Raw genomic sequence first — 25646 nt, forward strand, 5'->3', positions numbered from 1 at the left:
AATTAAGATTATGTTCCACAAGAAAAAACCGACTTAAGTTGTTGCATTATCAGTTATTTTGATTAAAAAAATAAATTATTAATGAATACTAAGACAATTTTTAAGAAATGGGTCACATTAATTAACATACTTTATATCTACAATTATAAACTGGCTAATCAATAAACAGCTGTAACTGCCTATATAAGAATATAGCTATTTATGGAAATTTCCACGAAAACTGATATAACTCCGCGCGGTTCAAATTGTGAGGAGAAACTAATTAAAATAATTAATTTATAATTAATTAAATGGTAACTCAAAATTGAACTCACTTCAAGGTTGTCAAAGTCGACTTTAATAAGTCTCCGTTGGGGTTGCGCGTGCGGCGTGACGTCACCGCTCCGCCGCGAGTCGCCCCCGCCCGGCCCACTTCCAGAGCCACTGGTCGCTGTAACAATAGACATACAATACAATTACATAATGTTTACAAACATAGAATGCATTGTACAATGAAGTACAGTAATGAATTATGAATGACGATATGTTATTTTCGTACCGTAACAGTGGCATGTAGGTATCCTTACTTAATACATATGTATTATATTATTAATACCGATCCGATATTTATATATTAGGTTCTTCTGGATATTGATGGCGGAAGAAAGTTCATCACCAATTTCGATATCACCTGTATCAATTGGATATCTATTTCCGAATATATTCGTTTATATTCGTTTTTCAACCAGTATATAGATTATGTAGCTAAAATATATAGATGCTATATATTATCCACTCTTAATAACTAGTGTTTTAAAAAAAAACCTACTTTAATTGTAGTAAAACCCCTTACTTTGATTTAAAACTAAGCTGCTAAATAGATATTAATAAAATTTCTATACCCATTCGAATAAAAAAGAGTTTCCCAAATCGGTTCACAACTAACGGAGTTATGAGGTAACAAACTTATATATATACAACCGAATTGAGAAGCACCTTCTTCTTGAAGACGGTTCAAAATGTGAATGTACAAACGGCACAAACGTAATAATATATTTAGTATGGAAAAGTACATAAAGTACTTTTATCTCGTTCAAACAGTTCGACAATGCTGTGGATTCATGTAGCTATTGTATACAATATAAGTCAAAGTTTAATATTTTAATAATAAATAATATTTAATGAGTCATTTAGATAAGAATAAATTAAATAAATAATAACAGAAAAATTAATAATTATTTCAACAATAATTAATTAGATTTATGTTAGGATTGTGTGGCCTTTATTAGTTTGTACTAATAATTAATTCAATAACATATACTTAGATTTATATTGAAATTGTGTGGCATTTACTATTATTATTTTGTTGTTTTTCTGGTTGCTTAATCCATCTATGTTTTTTTTGTCAGTCTGACTTGTGTAACCTATAACTCTATAGAGTTTTTACATAGAAAGAGTCACAGGTATTATAGATAATCTATGAACATATACAACCATACTTGTTACCATGGTAATATATAAACGGACAAAGCTTGCGACTCCAAAAATACCCTTTGTAGGTAGTTCACATGTGACCTGGTAACAAACCCTTGACTTTTAGACTGACTTACATAACTGAAGCAATATACTCGTATTGTCGCGTGATAAATTTAATAAAACTATATTAAATGTATTTGATATGCCTCTAGTTTAGTTTATGTAACAACTAAACAACTGTTTCATACTAAACTTTGATGGATTAATTTATCTCTGTACAAAGTTGGATATAAAAGTTACACCAAACTGAAATAGTGAAACATTCTTTTCATTCAAACATCGAAATATCTTTATAAACTTTCCCATGTACATAAATAAAAACTGCCTAATATATGTAAGCACACATCAGAGCTGCTTTGGCCATTTTTTTTTTTATTGTAATTATCAGCACATTATTTGTATTAAAGAAAATATTTGAAAAATCGTATAAAAGGTGATATATAAATATATGCATAAACAGAAGGGAAAATTTGGCCTCATTTTCTCCATTAGTATACCCGTGCGAAGCTGGGGCAGTTAAGTAAGTTATAATATTAATAGAATAAGAACTGTGATGGTCATTGCGTTTTATGTCTATGCTGGGATAATCATTAGTATTCCGTATGATATAACCTATATTCTTCCACTGGACTATGTAAGTAGGTAGATAATCAACATATAAAATGCCAACATGGTATTTAAAGATAAATGATATCTAATCTGTTTTATCAACATCTTGTGATGAAATATCTAACTGATAAGAAACTAAAACTAAGACTGTAAGATGGTTACCAAGTATTTAGAGGAAGTAAAAATATTAACTCGACTTATTAAGTTAATATTTTGATTTATACTCATATGTATACGAAAAACTACTTCTCATATAATCCCGATAACCAGAATTTTTCAACAAATTTATATAAATTATTACCTACTGTTTATAGTGATTCAATTGTCTACTTGATATTTTATTAAAATACGTAATTTTATAATGATATAACTCTTTTTAGGTAGCTCTATAATTGTATACAAAATTTACTCGATTCAGTCTATAATACATAATCTATAAATAAACTGAACTTTTTAAAGTTATCTCTGATAATTAAAAAAAAAAGTTTAGTTCTATTACGAATTAGTTATTATTCATAATGAAGTAGTTTTTTGTTCGCTACTAATGAAATATGCCATTTCTGAATAACGTATCAAGATAAAACATATACCAGATTTTAAGTTATATCTTTAGAGACATAAACGTGAAAGCCACATCCAATTCGGAGTAGTAGTTTCTCTGTGATACCAAAATAAATACGGAGAAACAAACACAATTTCTAAAAAATCATGTTTTGGGATCTGTTAGTCTTATTAAGAACCCTTATATAAAATTTTCTCAAATATCTTCCATGTACAGACATAGTCTGATTGCAATAAAATGGCAAACTTCCGTATTTTATTAAAGATTTCTCAAACACAATAATCAATTTATACATAACAACGATTATAATAAAAATATAATCTGAATCGTAATAGTAAACATAAAATGTCTATAATTATAACAGTTATAATGATTGTTATTTAAACTTTTAAATATTATATAACTATGTGTGTATATGTATTTTCATGTGTTCGTATTGTATCTGCTACGCCTAATAACTTTTGTGTTCTCCGTTTGTATGTATTACCATAAAATGTTTCATGCCATGCCATACCGGTTCTTTGGATACCCAATTCAAGCACCAGTTCTCTACAACTTTGATGTATCTATGGTATTATTTTAAATGTTTCATTGTACCCAAAAAAGTTGTGAGATAAATAAATAAACATTATTATTAATAACAATTACAATAAAAACGTAATCTGAATCGTAAAAGTAAACACAAAATGTCTAAATTTTATAACAGAAAATAAATAGCTACACAATAAAAGGTTTAGGATAAGCCACTACCAAGCCAATATAGACGTAATAAATAATATGAATAAATAAGTTTATTCCATGCTTGAATTTCCATTACCTACGCTGGATCTGCCAGACATGCTTCATATTGAATTAATAATTTGACTGGCTACGTTTTCTTGAATAGAATTTATTTATTGCTTATCCCAAGCTTTAAAACATACAGAAGTAGTATAAGACCATTTATTATATTAGCCGTCAACTGTCCATTGAACATAGACCTCCTCCATAACATAAATGCCAGGTGGATTTACCAATAGTTGCCACGCTTGGCAACCGCAGTTAAGATTTGTTAATGTTTTAAGAGGGGCACTACTGCCCATTTAGTCGCCCCTTACAATGAGTATAAGACCATAGTATAAATAAAATTTGCTAAAATGTAAAATTGAGGGATAAAATCGAAAGAAAAGAAATAACTATTTACCAAAAAGGCCAAAATATTATATTTAAAGAGATATATTATCATCATGATTTCATAAATCAATCGTTGTCAGTTTTTATGTTCACAAGCTTCAAATCATTAATATTCCTTTGAAAAAATTACATCAGATACTCTATTGTTAATTTTCAAGGTTTCTTGACCAACAGTAAAAGTATCTGTAGGTTAATTAGTTATTGAATATTCATTTCAATTTTGTAATATTTTAGGTTCATATCTTGAAAAGTGGAAAAAAATATTATCATATTTGTTCATTTACATTTCATTTTTCAATAAATGTTAATTAATATTTAACACGATATGATTATAAGCATAAAATTTTGAGTTACTTATTTGATTAATTAATTAATTAATGTTTTTTAATAATTTAATAAATAAATTATGCACTAATTGATTTATTATCACAAAATTAAATGCGTTAGGGTAATTATATTTACAATTATTTTAATACTGGTACATAAGTTCATATTAAATTTCAAGAAAATTGAGCTTGAGAATTAATTTTACTCAGTTTTCTCTAAAAAAATATTATTGTCGAATAGGTTGAAATTTTAAAAGATAAATACTTCGACGGCCCAGATTTGCATCTAGTCTGCATTGCGGACTAACTCCGTGATCAAGTAGTGTTCTATTACCACTTTAGCTAGTATAGTCATTAAAAGTTTGTTATGTCTCTGTGCCCGTAACTTTTACTACGTTGTATATTTAATTAAGAAATTTTAATTATACATTAATTAAAAAGAAGCTCTCCCTCTCTCTCTCTCTCTCTCTCTCTGTCTCACTCTTTCTAGATAAATAGTTATTTTCCAATAAATATGACAAAGAAGTTTTTATATAATACGCATTTTTCCAGAAGAAAACATTTCAAACCACACACATTGTACCGTGTAGATTGCAAAATTTGACGTAGTACCGAATGGCTTGTGAAATCTAAAAAGGAGCGTACTACGTGATAAGAGTTTTGACACAAAGTAAGGAAAATGTAACAAAATCCGTGTTCAATACAGTTAGTTGGATCAATCAAGTATTTTTATCTGGCAATTTCTTTTTTATGTAGTTCAATACAAAAAGGTTTATAAGTCAATAACTTTCATTTTAAAATAAAATTTTAAGTTATTAATTTAGATTCAAATTCTATGCTTTTTATTTTTACCTTTGGATAAATTATATTAAAAACTTATCTATAGAAATATCAAATAAAACAAATGTTATAATGGCAAAAGAATATAATTTTAAGTATAGACAAAACAACAGCTGTAAAATTATTTTATATTCTTTTCTGACTATACTATTAATTTGAAATGTATACCAGAAGTTGGTTCACTCCACTAAAATAGAGACAAATAAAAGCGAAAGAAGAGATTTTTTTTAAATCTAGTTAAGAGTAAAAGAAGAACATTTTTATATCCATGTGCTATATCAAAGATCTTTTGAGAAACAAAATGCTAAGTCTTTCTTAAAGTTGTACTAATTGTAATGCCGCTGGGTTAACCGAGGTTTTAATATTCTAGAAAACGGAAATATGTTTCTTCAGTTTATTACTTAAATTAAATACGTTTTCTCATCATGTAAGAAAAGTGGAAATATCATTTTTTTACTGCTAGGAAGGCAAACGAACGGACGGTCTACCCGAGTTGCTTATGCGTTGATGGCCTTTTAAAAATTTAAAGTCACGTTTTTTAAGTATTAAATAAGTAAATACTTATTACTCTGTAAAATTATTAATAGGTAAACGTTTTGATATGCCGTGTGGTCCCGGTATAAAATCAGACACCCTTTCCTTTCCATTAAATGTAGTAAGAGGTGATTAAACCGACTTTATAGTCGAAGGATAGGATAATAGCAACGTCCCTTTTAAAACATCACCAAAAGACTAACTACAGTTGTCAACTCGCCTTCCAAGCATGGCTACTACTGGTAAAACCCCCCTTATAGTGGGGGCCTATGATCAGCAGTAGACCGTAAACGGCTGATATGATGATAATATTGTGGCATATTTTAATAAATTTGCAAATCATTTAAGTGCTGCAATTACTCTCCAGCTATTCTAAATTACATATCTACTATGCAGCTAAGCAGGACCTAATAAATAGGTATATAATACCTAATAAATAGGTAATAATATATAGGTAGGTATAAGGGTACTTTTTTATTCTCTTATTTTACTAATATAATAAAATTGTAACCAGACAATGTCTGTACATGAAACATATTTAAGGATACAGATTGATACGCCATCTTGTAGCGGTCTTTTTCATTAGTTTTCCTACTTCTTAAATCCACGGATACGAAATAGCAGGCAAAAATTTAATTAATAAATAAAGTCGTAATACTGTTGGTTTAATTACTTCTCATCAACCTAAGATAAAAAGCGCTAAGCGAGAAGAAGTGCCAAGATTATAAGAGAAAGAGAAGAAATCGCGATATACTTAGTTAATATTTTCTTCTTTTATAATACGTTGATACAGTTTTATTATCAATTATCAACGCATAAGATTTATTATAGGTGACACAGTGAACACGATCTATGTTACGCTCATTGCTATATTGCCATTTTTATCAGGTGGACTGTTAGCTTGTTTGTATTCTAACTTGCATATAAAAAAAATAAGTCAATTTATTTTTCTTTGAAATAACACTAAAGAGTTTACATTAATTCTATCAATCAATTCGTCTTTTAACTAATAACCAGCGAATTGCCAAAGTCAAAAGTATGTACGTGGGATGGTGAAAGGAATCTACACAACATTTTAATCAAAAACTTTAAGTAAAATTGTTACACGAGTTAGTGGGACGAGATGAGTGACGTAAATTGAAATAACCTTTGGCATTCAGGTTGTGGACGCCCACAAGTTAGCTATGAGCACTCTCACGTGTTACCCTTAGGGATTTGTTTGTTGAAATTAATTCTATCAAAGCAAATTATAAGAGAAATTGTAACAAAAGTTTATAACGGTCTACTTAAATATATTTGAATTTAGAATTTTTTTCTTTTTTTCCAAAAATACAGTATTTTTAACAAGTCTCAAAAAGGAGGTTAATTATAAGTTATGAAAACAAAAATTAGGAATTTTTTTCATAAAATTTTTCATTTAGTTCTTTAAAGTTAAATTGAAATTAAGTGCTTAGTTACGTCTCCTACTTCAGTAATTTACTCACCCGGTAAACCATATTATCGTCTAAAAATACATTTTCTTTTTTTATAAACCATAAAGAAATTCACTAATCTGATTTCATTATTAACATAAAATAAAAGTAAGTTCGTAATGCCTATGATATTTATAAAAAAAAAAACACTAGTATGTTTTTACCTATCCGTATATTGTATCATCTTAGTACTCGTATATATAGTAGACAAATATGACTAGTATATTAAAGTTTATTTACACTTACAAAACATTCAATTAAGTAATATACATTTCTTAATTAATTTTAATTAAAAAAATAAATTCAAAAAATACGATCAATCTATTACGTTTAGAAAGTCACTACCTAATTTCTTTAAACGCATTAAGCAACAGACAAAATGCAATCGAAATGAAGTTGTGAAAACTGGAATAAATTTATTTGTAATACATTAATATGCATCACTGGTATGCAGTTGCCTGTACTTAACACTACTTGGAATAATAAATAAGCTGACAGCTCATCTGATGGAAAGTGCATCAAGGAATACATTGAGACGCCCATGGTATTGTCATGGTATTGCCATGTCTAAAGACTAAAATTTTTATTTATAAAAACTAAAACTATTCTACTATTCCTATTTCAACTACAGTATAATCTCGATTATTCAAGCGTCGATTATCCGGATATTTGATTATCCGGACTTAGTCGTCACGGCTCTAATTATCGATTTAGAAATGGTATTATGTATTAATTGCTTAAATTGGTATTATGTAATCTGTTATCTTTATAGCTCGTACTTTTTATATCGTATTGTCTAAATGACGTAAGTAAAACCTTTTAAATAATAAAAAACATATTAAATATTTAATTATTGTTTGATTTGAAATTGATTATACGGATTTTCGATTATACGAAATACCCCTAGTTATATTTTATTTTAAATTAAAGGAAGGCAAAATAATGTTACTTCAAGTGTACTTAATATTTCCTTCCTCCCCCTTTTATATATTATTGCCTCTAAGCCTGAGGACATTTGATTAGTCTTTGAGAGTTATCGAGAGTCCTCAGAGTTACTTTCGCAAGCCACTTCTCACTAAAAGTAAGTACTATAAATACAGTAATACTATACTTACTCTAAGATTCAAACCAATAGGATTAAGGTTCCATGTTACGATTTTCCCATTTATTTATACAAATACATTAAACTTTTAATATACTATATTTTAGCTATTGAAATATTTTCTATCTTTTCTTTTAAGCTTATTCTCTATTTAAAAGAAAGTTTTAAAACATTAATACATAAAATAGACTTGTTAGTTTTAGTTTTCTATACTGATATTATAAAGAGGATAGATTTCATGTTTGTTTATAAAGGATAAACTCATGAACAAATTAAAAAATTCTTTTATATTATACATACATTGTTATCAAGTAATATAGGCTATATGTTATTTCCTAGTTCACCATGCAAAACTTCGGCAGTTACCTACTTATAAATAAAAGGCGTTTGTGAAGTCAATCTTTCTTTTTCTTGTTTTGTAGATTAAAATCTGCCTGTTATGGTAGTAAGGGTGTTTGAACCCTAGTGCCTACTAATGTAAGATTTATGATATTTTTCATATCAACACCATGGCATACCAACCCACTTTCGCTTAGGAGGAAAAATTACAAATGACCGTATAATTATAAAAAAAAAAATATATATACAATTGCATGTCCAATTTGACCATAATTATAACTTGACCATTAACATATTAGTTTGCTCAAGCGCGTACGTGATTTATGATGTAATCGTATCGTAACCGACATTTTGATGTTATTTTCTATAATTAGAACTCACTAATTAGTGTTTACGAGTTTATATAATATATAATTTCAAAACCAATTCGACAGATTTATGTAAAAATTGTGTACTTAATGTACAAGTACCTCATCATCATAAACATATCAGCTCTGTCTACTGCTGAAAATAAACTTCCCCCTCGGGGGGTTTTGCCAGTAGTTGCCATGCTTAGCAGGTGGATTGACAACAGCAGTTAGGCTTTAAAGATGTTTTAAGAGGGACGCTGCTGCCCATTCCTCGTCCTCCCTTAATCGCCTCTTACAAAATCCACGAGAAAAGGAATGGCTTACTCTGTGCCGGGATATCACGGCCAACGACATACGAGTGCCTATTATATTATAAAATCATAAAAACAATTTTACTATAAAGGTAATTTTTTAATCTGTTTTTATATGACTATATAAAATATAAAAAAAAAACATTATGCTCACGACTATGATTCTTAATGAGGCAGTCAAAAGCTACAGTCGATTGTTGCCATTATGATCAATGTAACAATCAATAATTTTATATTACCTATTCATAAATTTATATACTAAATTTATATATTATATTATACCAGAGGGAGACTTTGTACAAAAGTCGATTGCTTGGGTACCTCTGTCCTATTCGTGTTTCTACCGTGAAGCAGTTGTGTTTGCATGGCTGTGTTTCGGTTAGAAGGTTGAGATATGGCGTAAATTTACTGGGTACAGAGGAATAACACCTGAGTCTTCAAAAATGGCAACGCATAGGGAGGTATCATGGGCGAAACAGTATACTCTGTTATGTCCATGGTACTGCTCATGTCTATAGGCGACGGTTACCACTTTCCATCAGGTGGGCCGTCAGCTTGTTTGCCATTCTAAGTAGTATAAAAACAAAAAAATTATATTAAATACCGTCTATTTCATACAACGTTTTAGTTTAATATTTTATTGTAAGTATATTTTACTGAAAAGAATTCTCTCGTTTCTTTCATTTAGAATGTATTTATTTGAACTAAAACTTTTTTATGAATAATAACGCAGTACAAATAGGATCGTTAGAAACCACTTGAGAGTCATACGGCAAAAATTCTTTTTCATTCTAAGATTTTTACATGACGAACTCTTCTTACTATCTTAATATTTTAAATGTGAAAATAAGTTTGTTATCTTTGTTAAGCAGACTTAGTTAAGTAGTGTGAAATTTAGTATAGGTACTTGTACTATATGGGATGGAAAAGAGCATAATTTAATTCTATTTTTACTGTATTTATTAATTGTCAAATTCAAATGTCTTCCTTATTTCCTATATTGTATAATTCAAATAAAGTATACTCATTTATTTGTTCATTTTATCCGGATCAGTAAACGTTATATTTTTTTTTTCATACACAAACTTCTCTGAGATTCCTTAACCGTTATTCGAAGTTCTTTTTTTAATTGATAAATTTTATTTTTTAAGATTCCATGCACGTTTACGATGTTGTTATTCCATGCACGTCGACTATCGTCGCCGAAATGTGAATGCTTTCATACAATTACATACATTTTTATTCCCTATATAGTAAAATTGAACTCATATTATTTTATCATGCTACGGTAAATTATAAAAGCAAGCATTTACTTCTAATATGATATTTCTGATTAAGTAAGAAGGGATTGTTAGTAATTTGGTCTAAGCCCCATCTAACCACATACGTTGTCAAGTCGACCTCAACGCGGTCCCCTGTCTAAACCATTATGGTTAATTCCTGGTAAATTTGCCATGATGGGTCGACAGACTTGATTTCATCTTCACCTATCATTATTCACTGGTACCTCAATAGCATATACCTATAGCACTGGTAATAGCATATATGTAGGTTACACTACATTTTTATCCCATAAAAATTAACCATATATCTTATACTATAGAGAAGTACATGGAATCATTCATAATTACATATTTAAATATTTATTCAATTTGCGCTTTGCCCAGCTGATTGTCAGGAGATCATAAGGTATCGATTACAGAATGCATGCGGCAGACATGCGTTGCGTTAAAATGTATTGCGACAGTGTTCAGTTGCTAAGAAACGAGTGAGTCATGGTCACCATCGCTGTGCACAGTAGGTAATAATTATAGAAGTACTATAATACAAACACGCATAAAAGTTTATTGACTCTATCTATTTATATTATGTCAATGGTAAATAAAAAAATATAGCCATTACGCGAACATTGCCACCTCAGTAGTAGTAGTAATATCAGATAATTTACAATGAAAAAGGCAAAGGAACTAAGCCATACAGCTGATCTTCCATGACCATTCTCATATTTAGTCATAAAAACATTCATATTTTCCTTCTAGTTTTTTTTGGTTTATTAAATGGAAATATTTTAATAATATATTCAGGTTCTTAATAATTTGCAAGCAGTAATAATATCGGGATAAAATATCCAAAAAGAACAATAATACTACAACTCAGTAAGTGTCAATATTAAAAAAAATTACTCGTCATAGCAGTGGCGACGCTGCCCCAGTAAGCTTTGTCTTGAGCGACGTCCAACGCTGGTTCTTCAGGACTTCTCACCGGCTCTATTAAACCGGAGACTGGTCTTGTACCCAGCAGCAAAGCCGCTGGCGATACTCTCGACCGACGCAGCTTGACTGATACTTTCCCCCCGCTCAAGGACGAAACGAAAGCGCGGGAAATATTTCGAATTTGGAACACTATTTTTATATTTAATCAATTCAAAGACTGAACAGTTTTATTTTTTATTTTGGATTAGTAATAGTATGTTAATTTTTTACTCAATATTAGGATAATTTCATATACTTATTAAAACAATATAATTTCCTAAATTATGACAGTTAATTAACTTAATTATTGACGTAATTAGTTATTATTTAATCACTGATGTATTAAAATAACAATACAGCCTATACTTCAGTACATTATGTTATAACTTTATCAAACACATCTGTTCGCACTGCGTCACCTTTAAATTTGGTTCCCGCTCAAAACACAATGCCAATTATAATTAGATATGGGTTTTATTTAATATATCTATAGTTTAATTAACACTAAATGTAATTAACTACGACGAACAAAAAACATTCAAGCACATAAACGTAATGTAAATAGAAAACGCGTGCATAACTTGTGGCGGCTGACGCCATATTGGAAATTGGGGGTTGCTCTGGTTGACGCATGCGTCGTAGACCACACAAGAGGTCTTTATTCGAAACGCCACCCCATTTCTCTTTACTACGACGCCACGGCAGAATGTTTTAAGTACAAAACCGTCGCATGTGTAACAAAAGCAGTGGTAAACACGGCTCTCTTTGATTTCTAAAATTAGTTACTTGTAAACATCGTGCTCGTATTTTTTCTGTTACGTCAAGGACCGCGAATCTGTATGCTTATTATATGACTCTTACAGACCTATATCAATCAAAGTCGGATTTAAAGGAATATCCCTAAAAAGCTGTGGATTTCGACGAAATTAACTTTTCCGTGTACATACCAGGTAAATGAAACGTGCCAGCATTTTCAGTGAAAATATTTTTTTTAATAAATGATAAAAGGTGTTTTATTTTTTTATGTTTAAAAATATCTACTAATTTTACTGAAAACTATTCAAACCTATTTATACATATAGGGAAAGGAAAGAAAGAATAGAAATAGATTTTTTTAAAACAGATTAGAGAGTTCAGTAACTGTCATAGATAGATATTTCACTGTGAATTAACTATTATATGTTATAATGCAATATGCTGTTGGTGTTCCTTTAAATAAATAAATAAGTTTTTGTTCTACACAGATATGGTAATGTGTTTACAGTATCTACAGCATATAAATAGGTAATCTTGTTTTGATCTATAATAGATAATGATTCACAAAAAACCAACTAGAAATTTTGATTTCAAGACTAAACTATTGAATCGATTTGATAACATCTCTATGGGACCAATCTGTAAGTATATTTTTTCAAATAAAAAATGGATTTTGCAAATCGGTTTATAACTAAAAGGGTTATGAGGTAAAAAATACAATTGAATTTAGAACCTACTTCTTTTTGAAGACAGTTGATAATAACTGTGATAAAACAATTCTAACAATGTTGTAAGTATGGTATCATTGTACATGGTATGATTTCAACATTCTATCACGATAATGTAGATTTTCACGTGATAAGATTATAGCACAATAGCCGTAACTTGAACACAGAGAAGAATAGATAGTTACTCGTATACAACTTGACTGCCTGCCTTACCTTGAGATACTCTGGCTTTAGTACAGTCAGCAGTAATTTATTGACTACGTAAAAATATATAACGTACGTTCAAATATACTATTTATGTAGTTTTATAATTAATGTTAATATTTTTTTTTTATAATCATAGCTGAACATTTCTTTTAGGATTGAAAATTGAAAAAATCTAGTAATGTTAAACATTTTTATTTATAATTAGATAATTAGCAGTTTTTGTAGATGGTGCGATTTCGAATCGCACCCGCTTCGAATTTTTTCAATACTTGGAAATCGTTTTTTGTTTCAATTATTAGAACATGATTGTCATATTTTACAAATATTTCTGATAATGTACTTCCATTCCATATTTCTTATTCGAATAATAAAAAAAAACACAGTCCATCCACATTTTCTTCGGTCGTCTCCTTCCTTTACATCCATCCACTTTATACATTTAACACTTTCCTTAAAACATGGCTTTATTTCTACTAATTCAACTCAACTTTTATATAACTTTAAATTATAATATTTGTAAGGATGTATTTTTTGCCAACTGTACAAATTAAGTGCTCAAGTAACATATAAAGCGGTGATTGTACAAGGTCACATTCGGCAAATGACCCGTTTAATTTGGAGCACAATAAATAATACTTAATTGCTAGATGTTTCGAACAATTGAACGTGCTCTTGACTTTTTGCTAAATACGTACTATAAATTCATAACTAAACAGATTCTAAATAAAATGCAATTCTCGAAAACAACGATTCAAATATTATGGCGGTTGATATGTTAAAAAACAAAATTCCTAAATTGAACGTAGATAAAAAAAAATCTGTCAGCATCATTATATCAGCCGTTATCTGTCCACTGCTGAGCATAGGCCTTTCCCATAGACTGTCATAAGACCGTTTCTTATGGTAGTTTACCATTGGGGACATTGTGCCAGTAATTGTCACGCTTAGTAGGCAGGTTGGCAATCACAATTTGGTTTTTGGTGATGTTTGAAGCAGGACACTACTGCCCATCCCTCTTGCGACACCCACGTAAAGGAAAGTGGTGGCCCATTCTAAGGCGAAGCCACACGCCAAAATAATTTGATACTAAACCATATCAGGAGCATCATTATTAGTTTTAATATTATAAACAGTAATATTAGATTATTTGTTTGTTATAAGAAAAGATTAGTTTTTATGGCCATAAAAAAAATTTACTACAATAAAAAGCTACTTCATTAAAAACTTATTCACATTATGACCTGTCCAAACATTACTTTCTCAGCACATTATAGATTGTAGGCGTTATTTGATAAACAGCCCGCAAAAAAGTGATTGATGTTTAAACAAGTTCTTGCGCGAAATGGAACAAGCAACAAATACCTATAGTTAAAAAAAACAACTTCAATCGTTAAATACATACACAACGGTAAGCAACGACATATTTCGTAGATATATTGGACCAAAAATATTTGGAACCAAATTTAGAATGCGGAATCGTGTGTGAAAGCATTTTACCAGAGGGAGACTTTGTACAAAAGTCGTTTGCTATATATATATATATATATATATATATATATATATATATATATATATATATGAGAGAGAGAGAGAGAGCTCAATGCAATAAAATATATAACGAAGTAAAATTCTCTTGTATATTTAGTTGGGAAATAGTAAGTAGGGAAATTCATTTAATAAACACACGTGTAAACCTATGCAACATGTGTGCATGTATTTTCAATGATTTAATCGCATATTGGAATGTAAAATCACTACATTGTATGTAATTACCGTGACTATCATTGAGAAAATCTACTTTTATTTGCTTTTATAACTAGGAAGCGACGTGGAGCGTAAGATTTGCAATCTCTCATATCTGTTGAAACGTGCCATGGAAAATGAATTTACGTTGGAATTAAATAAACTATGTGAAGATATATATTTCAGTACCTACCAATGACCGATGGGGAAGAAAGGTCGAGTAGCGACCTCGTATATACAAACGCAATATAAAGCGTCATCTAATTAGATAGGTTAATGACCTTCAGAGTTTACAAAGAGTAGATGGATGCGGGTAGCTCAGAAAAAGACGTTTATATTTAGCAATGGACCACAAACAACTGAAGTATGGAGACGACCAACCGAAAAAAGATTTTTTTTTATTCAACTTAGAATGGCAAACAAGCTGACGGCCCACCTGATGGAAAGTGGTAACCGTCGCCTATACCATAGACATGAGCAGTACCATGGACATAACAGAGTATACTGTTTCGCTCATGATACCCCCATGCGTTGCCATTCCTGAGGACTCAGGTGTTATTCCTCTATACCCAGTAAATTCACAGGGGAAGTTATTGTTAGTAATTATTAGGAGTACCAGTCTCATTGCTAACAATATATGCTGTCAGGTGGACCTCCTCGTGATCTCCCCTAAAAACCATCATGCTGAATTCCAGGTGTATTCATCACAATGGGCTAACTGACCTGCTTTCATCGTCACCTATCATCCCTCACTGGTGAAAGTAATGAACTTATAAATAAGAGTAGATATTAGTAACATTTTGCAAATAATTTGGACTCTGTTAATTTTTAGCCTGATAAGTATACATTGGTAGTAAAAAATAGATCTCAAATTGTGAACTGAGAACATTTTGCATGCGCTCACTTATATCACATATAGGAACCATCCATCAAATTTTATCTTATTTAATCTATATACTAAAATATCAGCATTCGATGTTTTTTTTTTTTAATTTTAAACTAGATAACGTTAGCAATAAACAACTCTTAATACTCGATTGCAATCGATTTCTCAATAACAAATCGATCCAACATTCGATTCCTTGTGACGAAAAATTTTATTTAATATTCTTTTGAAAGTGGCTATTTTTGTAATTTCCTTGTTGTTGCAGTTGAAATTTTTATTATCTAATATTTGTTATAAACGATTATTTTCGAATATGTTCGAAACTATGACCGAATATGAAACATTTAAAATATTTTTTTATTTTTACGTTTCTAAATTTTGTAGTAAACTTATAGATATTTTTAGTATAAACATAGATAAATATATAATTTATATATACGAGTATTGTATTCGAAATAGAAATAAGATTTATTATTATTTCTATTTTGAGTAGATACAATATGAATATACCATAAGAATATAAAATACATTATGAATTAATTAATTAATTATTATTGAAATATTTATGTGTTTTAATGAACATTTTTTTTATACAACTAGATTGGCAAACAAGCTGACGGCCCACCTGATGGAAAGTGGTAACGGTCGCCTATAGACATGAGCAGTACCATGGACATAACAGAGTATACTGTTTCGCCCATAATATCCCCCATGCGTTACCGTTCCTGAGGACTCAGGTTTTATTCCTCTGTACCCTGTAAATTCACGCCATATCCCACCCTTCAAACCGAAACACAGCCATGCAAACACAACTGCTTCACGGTTGAAACACGAATGGGACAGAGGTGCCCAAGCAATCGACTTTTGTACAAAGTCTCCCTCTGGTAATAATATTTGAACGCCTAATAATGGTAAATCATTGTGGTCTATATAATATCAAATTTAAAACTATATGTATATGCAAATAAATGATTGATTATATTGTTTACCACAAATTAAAAGTTTTGCAATCATTTATAAAGTATTGAAAAAACAAAATTTTTACTTAAACACAAAATGTAATAAATTTATTTTTCCATTATATTTATGTTAATATGTTCTCATTACTGATAGTCGTTCCTCATGTTCTTTTTTTAATACAATAATGCTAAGAATAGTGCATATCAACGACCTTGTGATATATTAGGTAGTCTTTCAGAATCTCGATTAAAAAGGTGTCCAAGTTCCGCGAGTGGTGGCTAGCCTTGCCGGTTTACTGTCAAACCGGTCATATACATCAGATCATGCAATTTACTCATATTGGATCGCATGACCAATGCTCATAACCGCTCAGTCGTTCAAAATATTCTCTATTTGAAAGGCGATTTTCAAAATGACGTGATTAGAGGTTGGAGCTTTGTGAGAGATCCGCAGGTCATGTCATGCGAAGATTTTAAGCAGAAATAAGTTATTATGTTAACATTACAATTAAAAAATAACACAGTAAGCCATATTATTATTTCATATACTTATTAATTCAAATTATGATATTTATATTTATCTATCTATAAATGTAATAATATAAATCTATTATATTACTTAATTCATAGAAAAATTAATAGCACTTTCAACTACAATTTCAGTTTACAATAACTGTTTTTTTTTTTATAAGTTTTTTTTTTTGTAGAATAAGCAAAGGGAACAAATAGTCTAACGTTAGTAACTTTCCATTTATGGATTTCATAGCTTGTTATTAAATCCTCTTAACTGTATTTTTAATGAAAATTTAGATAAGAAGATAATTATTTACTCTGTTTTTGTTTTTGTTTGAACCTTTGATGTTTATATAAAATAATATATGGGGATAATTAAAAGCGTAAATGTTTTATAACGATTCAAACAACCGTTAAAGCGTAAAGAAACAAGAAACAAATAAACTCAGTTTCAAATGTATTATTAAAGTATATTATTTGATTTTAATTTATTTAAAAAAAAAAAAAATCATAAAATAAGGATAAACATTGTCTACGACTAACTATGTTGTATGACTTAACTAATAAATACCCGTATTTTCCACAGATTAGTATGAAAAAACCACTTCTAACACGCGTAAAGATAAAACAGAAAGCGGCCATTCGCACGGTAAATATATCAAATAATCGCTGTGAAATCACAGCCGTGGTACGAGTCAATGAAACATCACGATGATGCAACGCTCCCTCTATTGTTGAGATGAAGTAACGGTAAACAGATCATAAACTCGAGTGGTTTGTCCATTTTTTAGGTTAGCGAGCGCTAAATGGCCTAATTGAAAATTCCGTTTAAATTGCTGTAATATATAGTACTATAGTAAAAAGCAATTCCCATGGAGTCATATGGAACTGAGATTGAAGTTTTAATTAAAGAGATATAACTAACTGCCTGCCTCGACTTCACACGGGACTTGTACTAATAAAGAAAATAAGACCAAATCTTCCCTCTCACTTACTTACTCACGTATTTTTTATGAAGATTTTTTTAAGTAAACATATTCACTTTACTGCGGAATTTTTTAAACATTATCTTTCATATAAACCTTGCCATGACAATTATATACACAATAGAAAAAGAATTAGGCAAATAGGTGCTGTCGATCTAAAGTTTTTATATATATGTATTTAGAATACTTAAATATCTAAAACAAGTTCATTAAACAAATGTCATTTTTTCATTGTTAGGAAGGCAAACAAACAGACGGTCCCGCAACATGAGAGGAATGTCTTGTGTGTTATCGGCCTGTTTTTTTCTATGACTATAAGTTCCATAAAACCATAAAAAATACAATAATAACTGGATTAAGAGAATATTACCTGAGCAGCAACTCTTCTATAAACAAAACAAACGATTCTCAGCAAAGTATCACAGTCTACTTATTCATAGGTCGATGAGATAGTGGACGAATTAAGAATCACTGCTCCGGTTGGTAATCTATTTCAGTTCACGGAGCAGACTAAGTAAATTATTCCACAGTTGATCTAGGTCGGCGTCAACAAATAATTGTAAACTTAAAACGGTGGTAGCAACTTATTTATTCCGTGACCTTGCTTTTAAATAAACTGCCGTCATGAATTATTCTACAAACTTACTATTTCTTATTTTGGTAAGGTTTCATTATATCATTTGATTTAAAATAGTAATTACAAATAAGTTAGATGAACTTTTAAATGAGGGTCCTTCAAAAGGAAAGTATTTTAAAAATATTATTAAAATATTAAAATCATATTATAATTATTAAGTGACTGAAAAATTGGTTGTGGGCGGAATTTGAACCCAAAATATACTTTGGAATAAAAAAACATATAATAACATAAGTACTCCAAAATAAACGACGAAATTTCTCACAAACACATTAAATTAAAATTTAAAATTTTATTTAAAAACTTAATAAAAAAATATTTTTTAAAACGAGCTTGTGTATTGTAATGTACAAGTAGACTTTGCCTCAGAAGGAGTTTTTTGCTCTGCCATAAAACGTCATTTTTTGATAGTCATAAAATTAAATGAAACTAATGCAGACCCTATTCTATTACAAAAATATATTCCAAAAATTGATTCTGATTTAGCAACGTAAGCAAGACAACAACAAAAATTATAAACCTTCCCACAGTACCTTATTTAATTGTAAGTATAAAATCATTGCAACAATATTTGTGTTTAATAAGAGAATTCATAACGAAGTGTGGCAACATCGGAATTATCTGTCAATTTAAAAAACAATTACACTTTTTACAAAATGATTCTGAACGATTATTTAAAAAGTACTCTGATAGTTCACTAAAACTTTAAACATAAAACATGCAATAATATTCTTATTACGCAGTTATTGAAAATTTGAATTTCAATGTAAAAAATGTATTTAAATAATTCCAAAGCAAAATATGAAGCAGGTGCAAAGTTTTTAGTGTTAAGAACAAGCAATTACATAGAAGGAGTGCTAAAATGGTCAATTCATAGCAGGCTAGTGTGTAGAAAATGTTTGATATGAATTGAGAAAAATGACAACTGATGGTGTATCTTTCGTCCTCTTTTTACTAATTATATTTGCATAAGAAGAAAGAATACAACCATATGATTTACAGTTTTCATTTTATCATTCCTTCAATGTAATTTCTTGTTCTTAGTTTTAGTAATAGGTTTGCATGCAACGTACTCTATGACAAACGATATATGAGAACTGTTCAACTGTTTTTGAAAACTGACAGATAATTACGCCGTTGCACCACTTCATAATTCATAGACAAATCTGATCGTTCGGCTTTATTCTTTGTTACTTTCGAAAGCGCATTGAACACGACACTGACATTTGAAGTATATATGCGGCCTTGTTACATTCTAAAGATAAAAGTCGTCTATATGTATAATGTGACACACATATATCACGCACGTAATTTATGATTTTTTAACCCCCGACACAGAGAGAGGAATAGTGTTATAAGTTTCAAGTTTGCATATTTGTTATAGGTCCCAATCAGATGATTTTAATTAATTATTCAAATAATCGTAATTTTGTACTTCATCTCAAATATAATATGTATTCCCAACTTGGCATAAAAAAATATTTAACCCATAGACGAAGGCCACTTTTTATCCAGGTCAATAAAAGTACTATCACGTGAACGAAGCCGCAGTTAAAAATTAGTCAATATACATATATTTTATTTCACTGTGAAAACAAAAAACTCTTTAATAACGTCCAATTTTTAAACTAAAGTGTTCAGAAGTAAAGGCTAACAAATGTTGCGAAGCTGACTTGGAAACGCTCCAGCCGATATGCCTTGACCAGTAAAGTTGTTCGAAATTTAAACAAAATGCATTCGACTCGACCCTGAGAACATAATAGGTGAGTGTGCTGTGCAACGTTTTTTTAATTCGACAATTATTATTGCATTTGCAACGATTGATGAGTAATTTGATGATATTCATCATATTAAGCAAACAGAAACCATTAAATAATTATATTATTTAATGGTTTCTGTAACTGTTCCATTAAATAACATCTGAGTCCTCAGGAATGGCAACGCATGGGGGGTATCATGGGCGAAACAGTATACTCTGTTATGTCCATGGTACTGCTCATGTCTATAGGCGACGGTTACCACTTTACATCAGGTGGGCCGCCAGTTTGTTTGCCATTCTAAGTTGTATAAAAAAAAAGGTAAACACAAAATTATATTTTAATGTAATTATTTAATCAATCTTGTAAATGCGAAAGTCTGTAAAGGTCGATAGACTGATGGATGTTTGTTACTCTTTCACGCAAAAACTACTGAACAGATTTTAATGAAATTTGATACTTTGATAGGTTATAAACTAAATTTGTGCACATGATACTTTATGTATTGATTCATGCAAGTAAAGCAACGAAATACAGCTTTTAATTAATATAATTTATTAAGCGGAGCAAAATAATTTTATCCTATTACTTCGAATAGTGTTTTACGATTCTATAGAAGTTCAGATCAACAATTATTCTTACGAAAGTGACGATAAATATTTAAAAGTTTTATAACTTTAAATCTTTTTATTGTTTCATATACGATTTTATTACGGAAAAATTCTTTTACAATAGCAACTGCTCTGATTGAATTAATTTCACCAAAGAAAATTTACTATAGGGGGTGAAAATTAAAGATTCGCCTCAATAGAAATCATATTTCACAAATAATCTGTTTTCTACGGTGAACAAAAGATACCCATTTCATAGAACTAATTTTGTATTCAAAACATTTACTTGTGTTAAAATATTTAAGCCGAGCGTTTTTGCCACAGAATAATAAGTACGAAAACCAACGCATTTTAAAATATGCTTACAAAACGGTAAAGAGTTCAATGTCTCGGTTTATCTCTTTTTCCATACATAATAAAGAAAGCCTCGAACATAATCTTATTAATATAATTCAATAAAATAATAAAATTGTAACTAAACAATATATGTATGTTGAAGATACATATATACATATTTGTAACGCCTGTCTCCCATTATATTATTTTTTCATTACATTATATGTAGAAATGAAACATAAAAAAGTTAAAATTATTAATTAGTAAGTATTCATCGTACTCCTACCCTTATCCCAAATATATAAATTTTGGGGTCACCTTAATTATTTTTATGTATATAATATTATCCAAAGTTTTGGCTTTTAGTTTTACGACCGAGCTGTCTGCTTAACGTCAACCCTCTTTGGAAATAATAATGTAAGTATTGAATTTAAATATATTTAAATATCTATTAATTAATATATATTTAGATAATATTTATTTTCCAAACCAATTCATAATTAACGCAACTATAAGGTAATAAACATAAAAATACAAACGAATTAAGAATCTTCTTTTCAAAATAGGTTGAAAAGAAAAGAAACAGAATTGAGAGTGTTTCGCATACAAAAATCAAGACCTTGAATTGACTCGACAAATTAAAGTTACAAGTAAAATCGTGACTTATCTATATCGTGTCTCACGCCTTCACTGCGCTTATCTAAAATGCATCTATCTATTTGTCAATTTCGTAAGAATTACGCGGGAAATGGTCATAAGGTAATGGTAAAAAGAAAATAGGTTTTTATCTCAGAGTAGGAAACACTGTGTTATTTAAAAGTCGGCACTGCCCTTATATTGACAAATCTAGATAAATTTATGGAACCATATAAAAGTACTGCAACACAATAAAAAAAAATATATAAAGAGTTAATAATTTATAATATTCTCTATATAAAATACATATCTATATCGATAGGTATCATAAAGAACTACTTTATAGTGTAAAATCTTAAAACACAAACAACTGATTACATAGTTTTTAATTTTTTTTTCGACGTAATGGAGACCTAGTTATTATTACTAATCTTCTCTTTCTTTCAACTCAAATGGCTGTCACTACAGATGGGCAAAGCACCGGGTTTAAACCCGGTGCTTTGGTAAAAACCCAATAAACACCCATAAACTCCCATAATCACCCAAAAAAATAGGTTTTTACGTATTTTTTTGAAAATATGTAGTAATACCAATAAATTATTTTTATAAATTGTATTGATCAATTCTACAATATTAAATAAAACGTTAACTAATAATATTTCAGGAAATTTTAAAAATCTATATATAATAAAATGAAAGTAATTAATTTTCAGTGTTTTCATGTTGCAGTTGATCAACATGTTGGCCTTTTGCTTCCCGTAGATACTTTAAAATTTCTTCATAACACCTCGTTCGCACACATGGCCGTATATATTTAAATTCTTGAGCCACTAACAGTCCGAAATACTCATTTCTTTTATCCTCTTCTCCATAAATTAAGCATTTAGAACAGTTTGTTTCTTCTTTCAGTAAATTTTCTTTTACTTTATCCTCGGTTGCGACGACGCTGGGTAAATCATCTGGACACTGGGTCTCACTATCGCCAAATATATTTGGAGATCGGCTTCGGCTACGGCTTGGCAGACATTTTTTTCTTTCTACAATTTTAAATTAAATTTATTAGAATAAATGCTTCGAACACACGCGATCTAAGTACCTTTTGTGTTTATTATACCTTACCTACCTAGGTATAAAAAGAGTACTTACGTAGATTTTCTTTTATTAACTGTTTTATACGAAGATCTTGATCTCTCAAATTAGCATCCATTTTACTTCCAGTGATTATCAACTAAATTAATAATCCACAAAGTATTAAATAACGTTTTTATGAAATATTTAGCACAAAAACAATACCCTTTAAATATCGATCGTCAGTAACTGTGGCTGACTTACCTATATTCTAGCAAGCAGGACTGCCAGATGTGAAGGGGAAATCCCCAATAAATTGTTGCATGTGACTGATGATGTGAGCATGTTCGTTTCATAATAAAAATGTTGCCAGGTAACCAAAAAGTCGTATGTTTTTGTGCGAATTACGATCATAATCTTTACGATCGTACATTAAAAAATAGACAAATAATAGTATGAGTACGATTTAAATCGTATATCTGTCAACCCTGCTAGCAAGACAGCGACAAAATCACGTTGCATAACAATGTAGCCCAAGCTTATATCTTATGAAATATACGGAAGAGATACGGACTTAGAAAAAACAGAAATGGTTCTTTGTGGAAGTCATTGATGAAATTCTATGTATTTTAGCCCGAATTCTTTCTTCAAAAAAAAACAGCGCAATCTAGTATCTAGTTATGTAATTATCTCTTTGTTTATGGATTTGAAGTAAGACCGCCACGCATGCAATACATATATGGGGATTCCCCTATTCGTCGACGCTGAATATGAGGCGACGACAATCACTGTCAAACGTGTTCACTATTACTCTGACTCTGGTAACGTGACTTCCTGGTATATTAGGTAGGAAAAGCAGTAAAAAAGTGCATATTAAGGGAGCAGATTTGAAATAATATTTATACTTAACAAGAAATAATTAAAGGTAAGTGGATTTTTGAATGATACAATTATATCATGATCACTTAACAATTTTAACTTAAAATTAGATGTATTATTACAAGCTTTTATTTAGCTTGCGTTATGTAAATAAAAGTATGTAGGTATGTTCGTATGTTGATGCAATTATCCTCAATCCTCAACCGACTGGGATAAAATTTTCCATACACGTTTATTTTGGATGATAGTGCATAGTTAGATGAGAGTCGTCATTGGATAATAATGGTGGATAGACTAAGAAGTGTACTAGATATTTATTTTTAACATAATATGCGTAAGTACCTAATCGAATTAAAGAATTGAGAAAAATACAGAACAATACGATAATATAGCGTCTGCGTTTAATCCTCCGAGGAGATGTAATTTTACAAAGGTTTTTTGTATTTATTTTATTATTTTTTTAATAAATTTATTGTAAATAACAAGAAATAATCATTGTAAAAAAATAGGCACTCTATTGTTGAATTTTCGTCAGACCAACTAATCATCGTTCATTTTTTTAGGTTCAATGGGGAGACCTAAAGATTTACGCATATGGGAGCACTACCGTACTTTACCAAACAAGTCTGTTTCTTGCAAGCTTTGTAATAAGGTCTACAAATTCAGTAATGCTGCCAAAATGCTTCAACATCTTATCACTTGTCCAAAATCTCCAGAAACATTAAAAGACTCTATGAAACTTATAAAAGATAGCTCGTCCAAAACCAAAATACTGTCAGAGATATTCTTTTATAATGCTAAATACAATAAATATTTCAAGACACCGATGATCATATAAAAACAGAATTAGCGAGAGCTATATTTGTAACAGGGACGCCATTATCGATGGTGCAACATCCTTTATGGATACAATTTTTCGAAAAATTCAAAATTTAAAATACCTTCACGTAAAGCTTTAGCGACAAAATACTTAGATAAAATATATAGAGAAATGCGTTTTGAGTTAAATGAGAAACTAAAAACTTACACCTTCAGTGCGACGTCTAATTTAAGAAATGAAGGAATAATAAACTTTCTTATATTCAACCTGCATACGTTAAAAGTTTGAATACAGAAAGTAATCCTCACACTAGTGAATACCTTAGCCAAGAAGTTGAAAAAGTAATGAAAGTGTATGGAGCAAATAAGTTTCTTGTACTTATTGGCGATAAAGAAATATACAAAAGGCATTCGAATTAACAAAACTCAAATATCCACATGTTGTTCCTCTCGGTTGCTGTGCACATATCCTTAACTTGTTGTGCCAAGATATTGTAAAGATACAAGAAGTAACTGTGTTTATTATGCAAGCCATAAATATAATAAAAACTGTTAAAAGGAGTCAACGATTAAGTTCCTTGTTGATAAAATCAAGGCAGGGTGAAGATATCACTAAAATTGCCTTGTGCTACAAGATGGGGAAGTCATGTTACTTCGTTAAAAAGTTTGAAAGCAAATAAATATTAACAGTTAGAGAAGATGTGGTAATTTCAAGAGATATTAAAGATTTAATTCTAAGT

At 29.9% G+C, this 25646-nt stretch overlaps 1 protein-coding gene across 1 annotated transcript in view; it reads right to left on the reverse strand.

Moving 5' to 3' along the window:
- Nucleotides 1–25646, reverse strand: part of LOC113516863 (protein spire) — a 251706-nt gene that overhangs the window by 25273 nt on the left and 200787 nt on the right. Inside the window, exon 10 of the mRNA XM_052902561.1 lies at nt 315–430. Within this exon, the coding sequence (XP_052758521.1) occupies nt 315–430 (116 nt within the window). The remainder of the gene's footprint in view (nt 1–314; nt 431–25646) is intronic.

Source organism: Galleria mellonella, unplaced genomic scaffold (genome assembly GCF_026898425.1).
Source record: "Galleria mellonella isolate WM207_F2 unplaced genomic scaffold, CSIRO_AGI_GalMel_v1 utg93, whole genome shotgun sequence".
NCBI classification, from domain to species: Eukaryota; Metazoa; Arthropoda; class Insecta; order Lepidoptera; family Pyralidae; genus Galleria; species Galleria mellonella.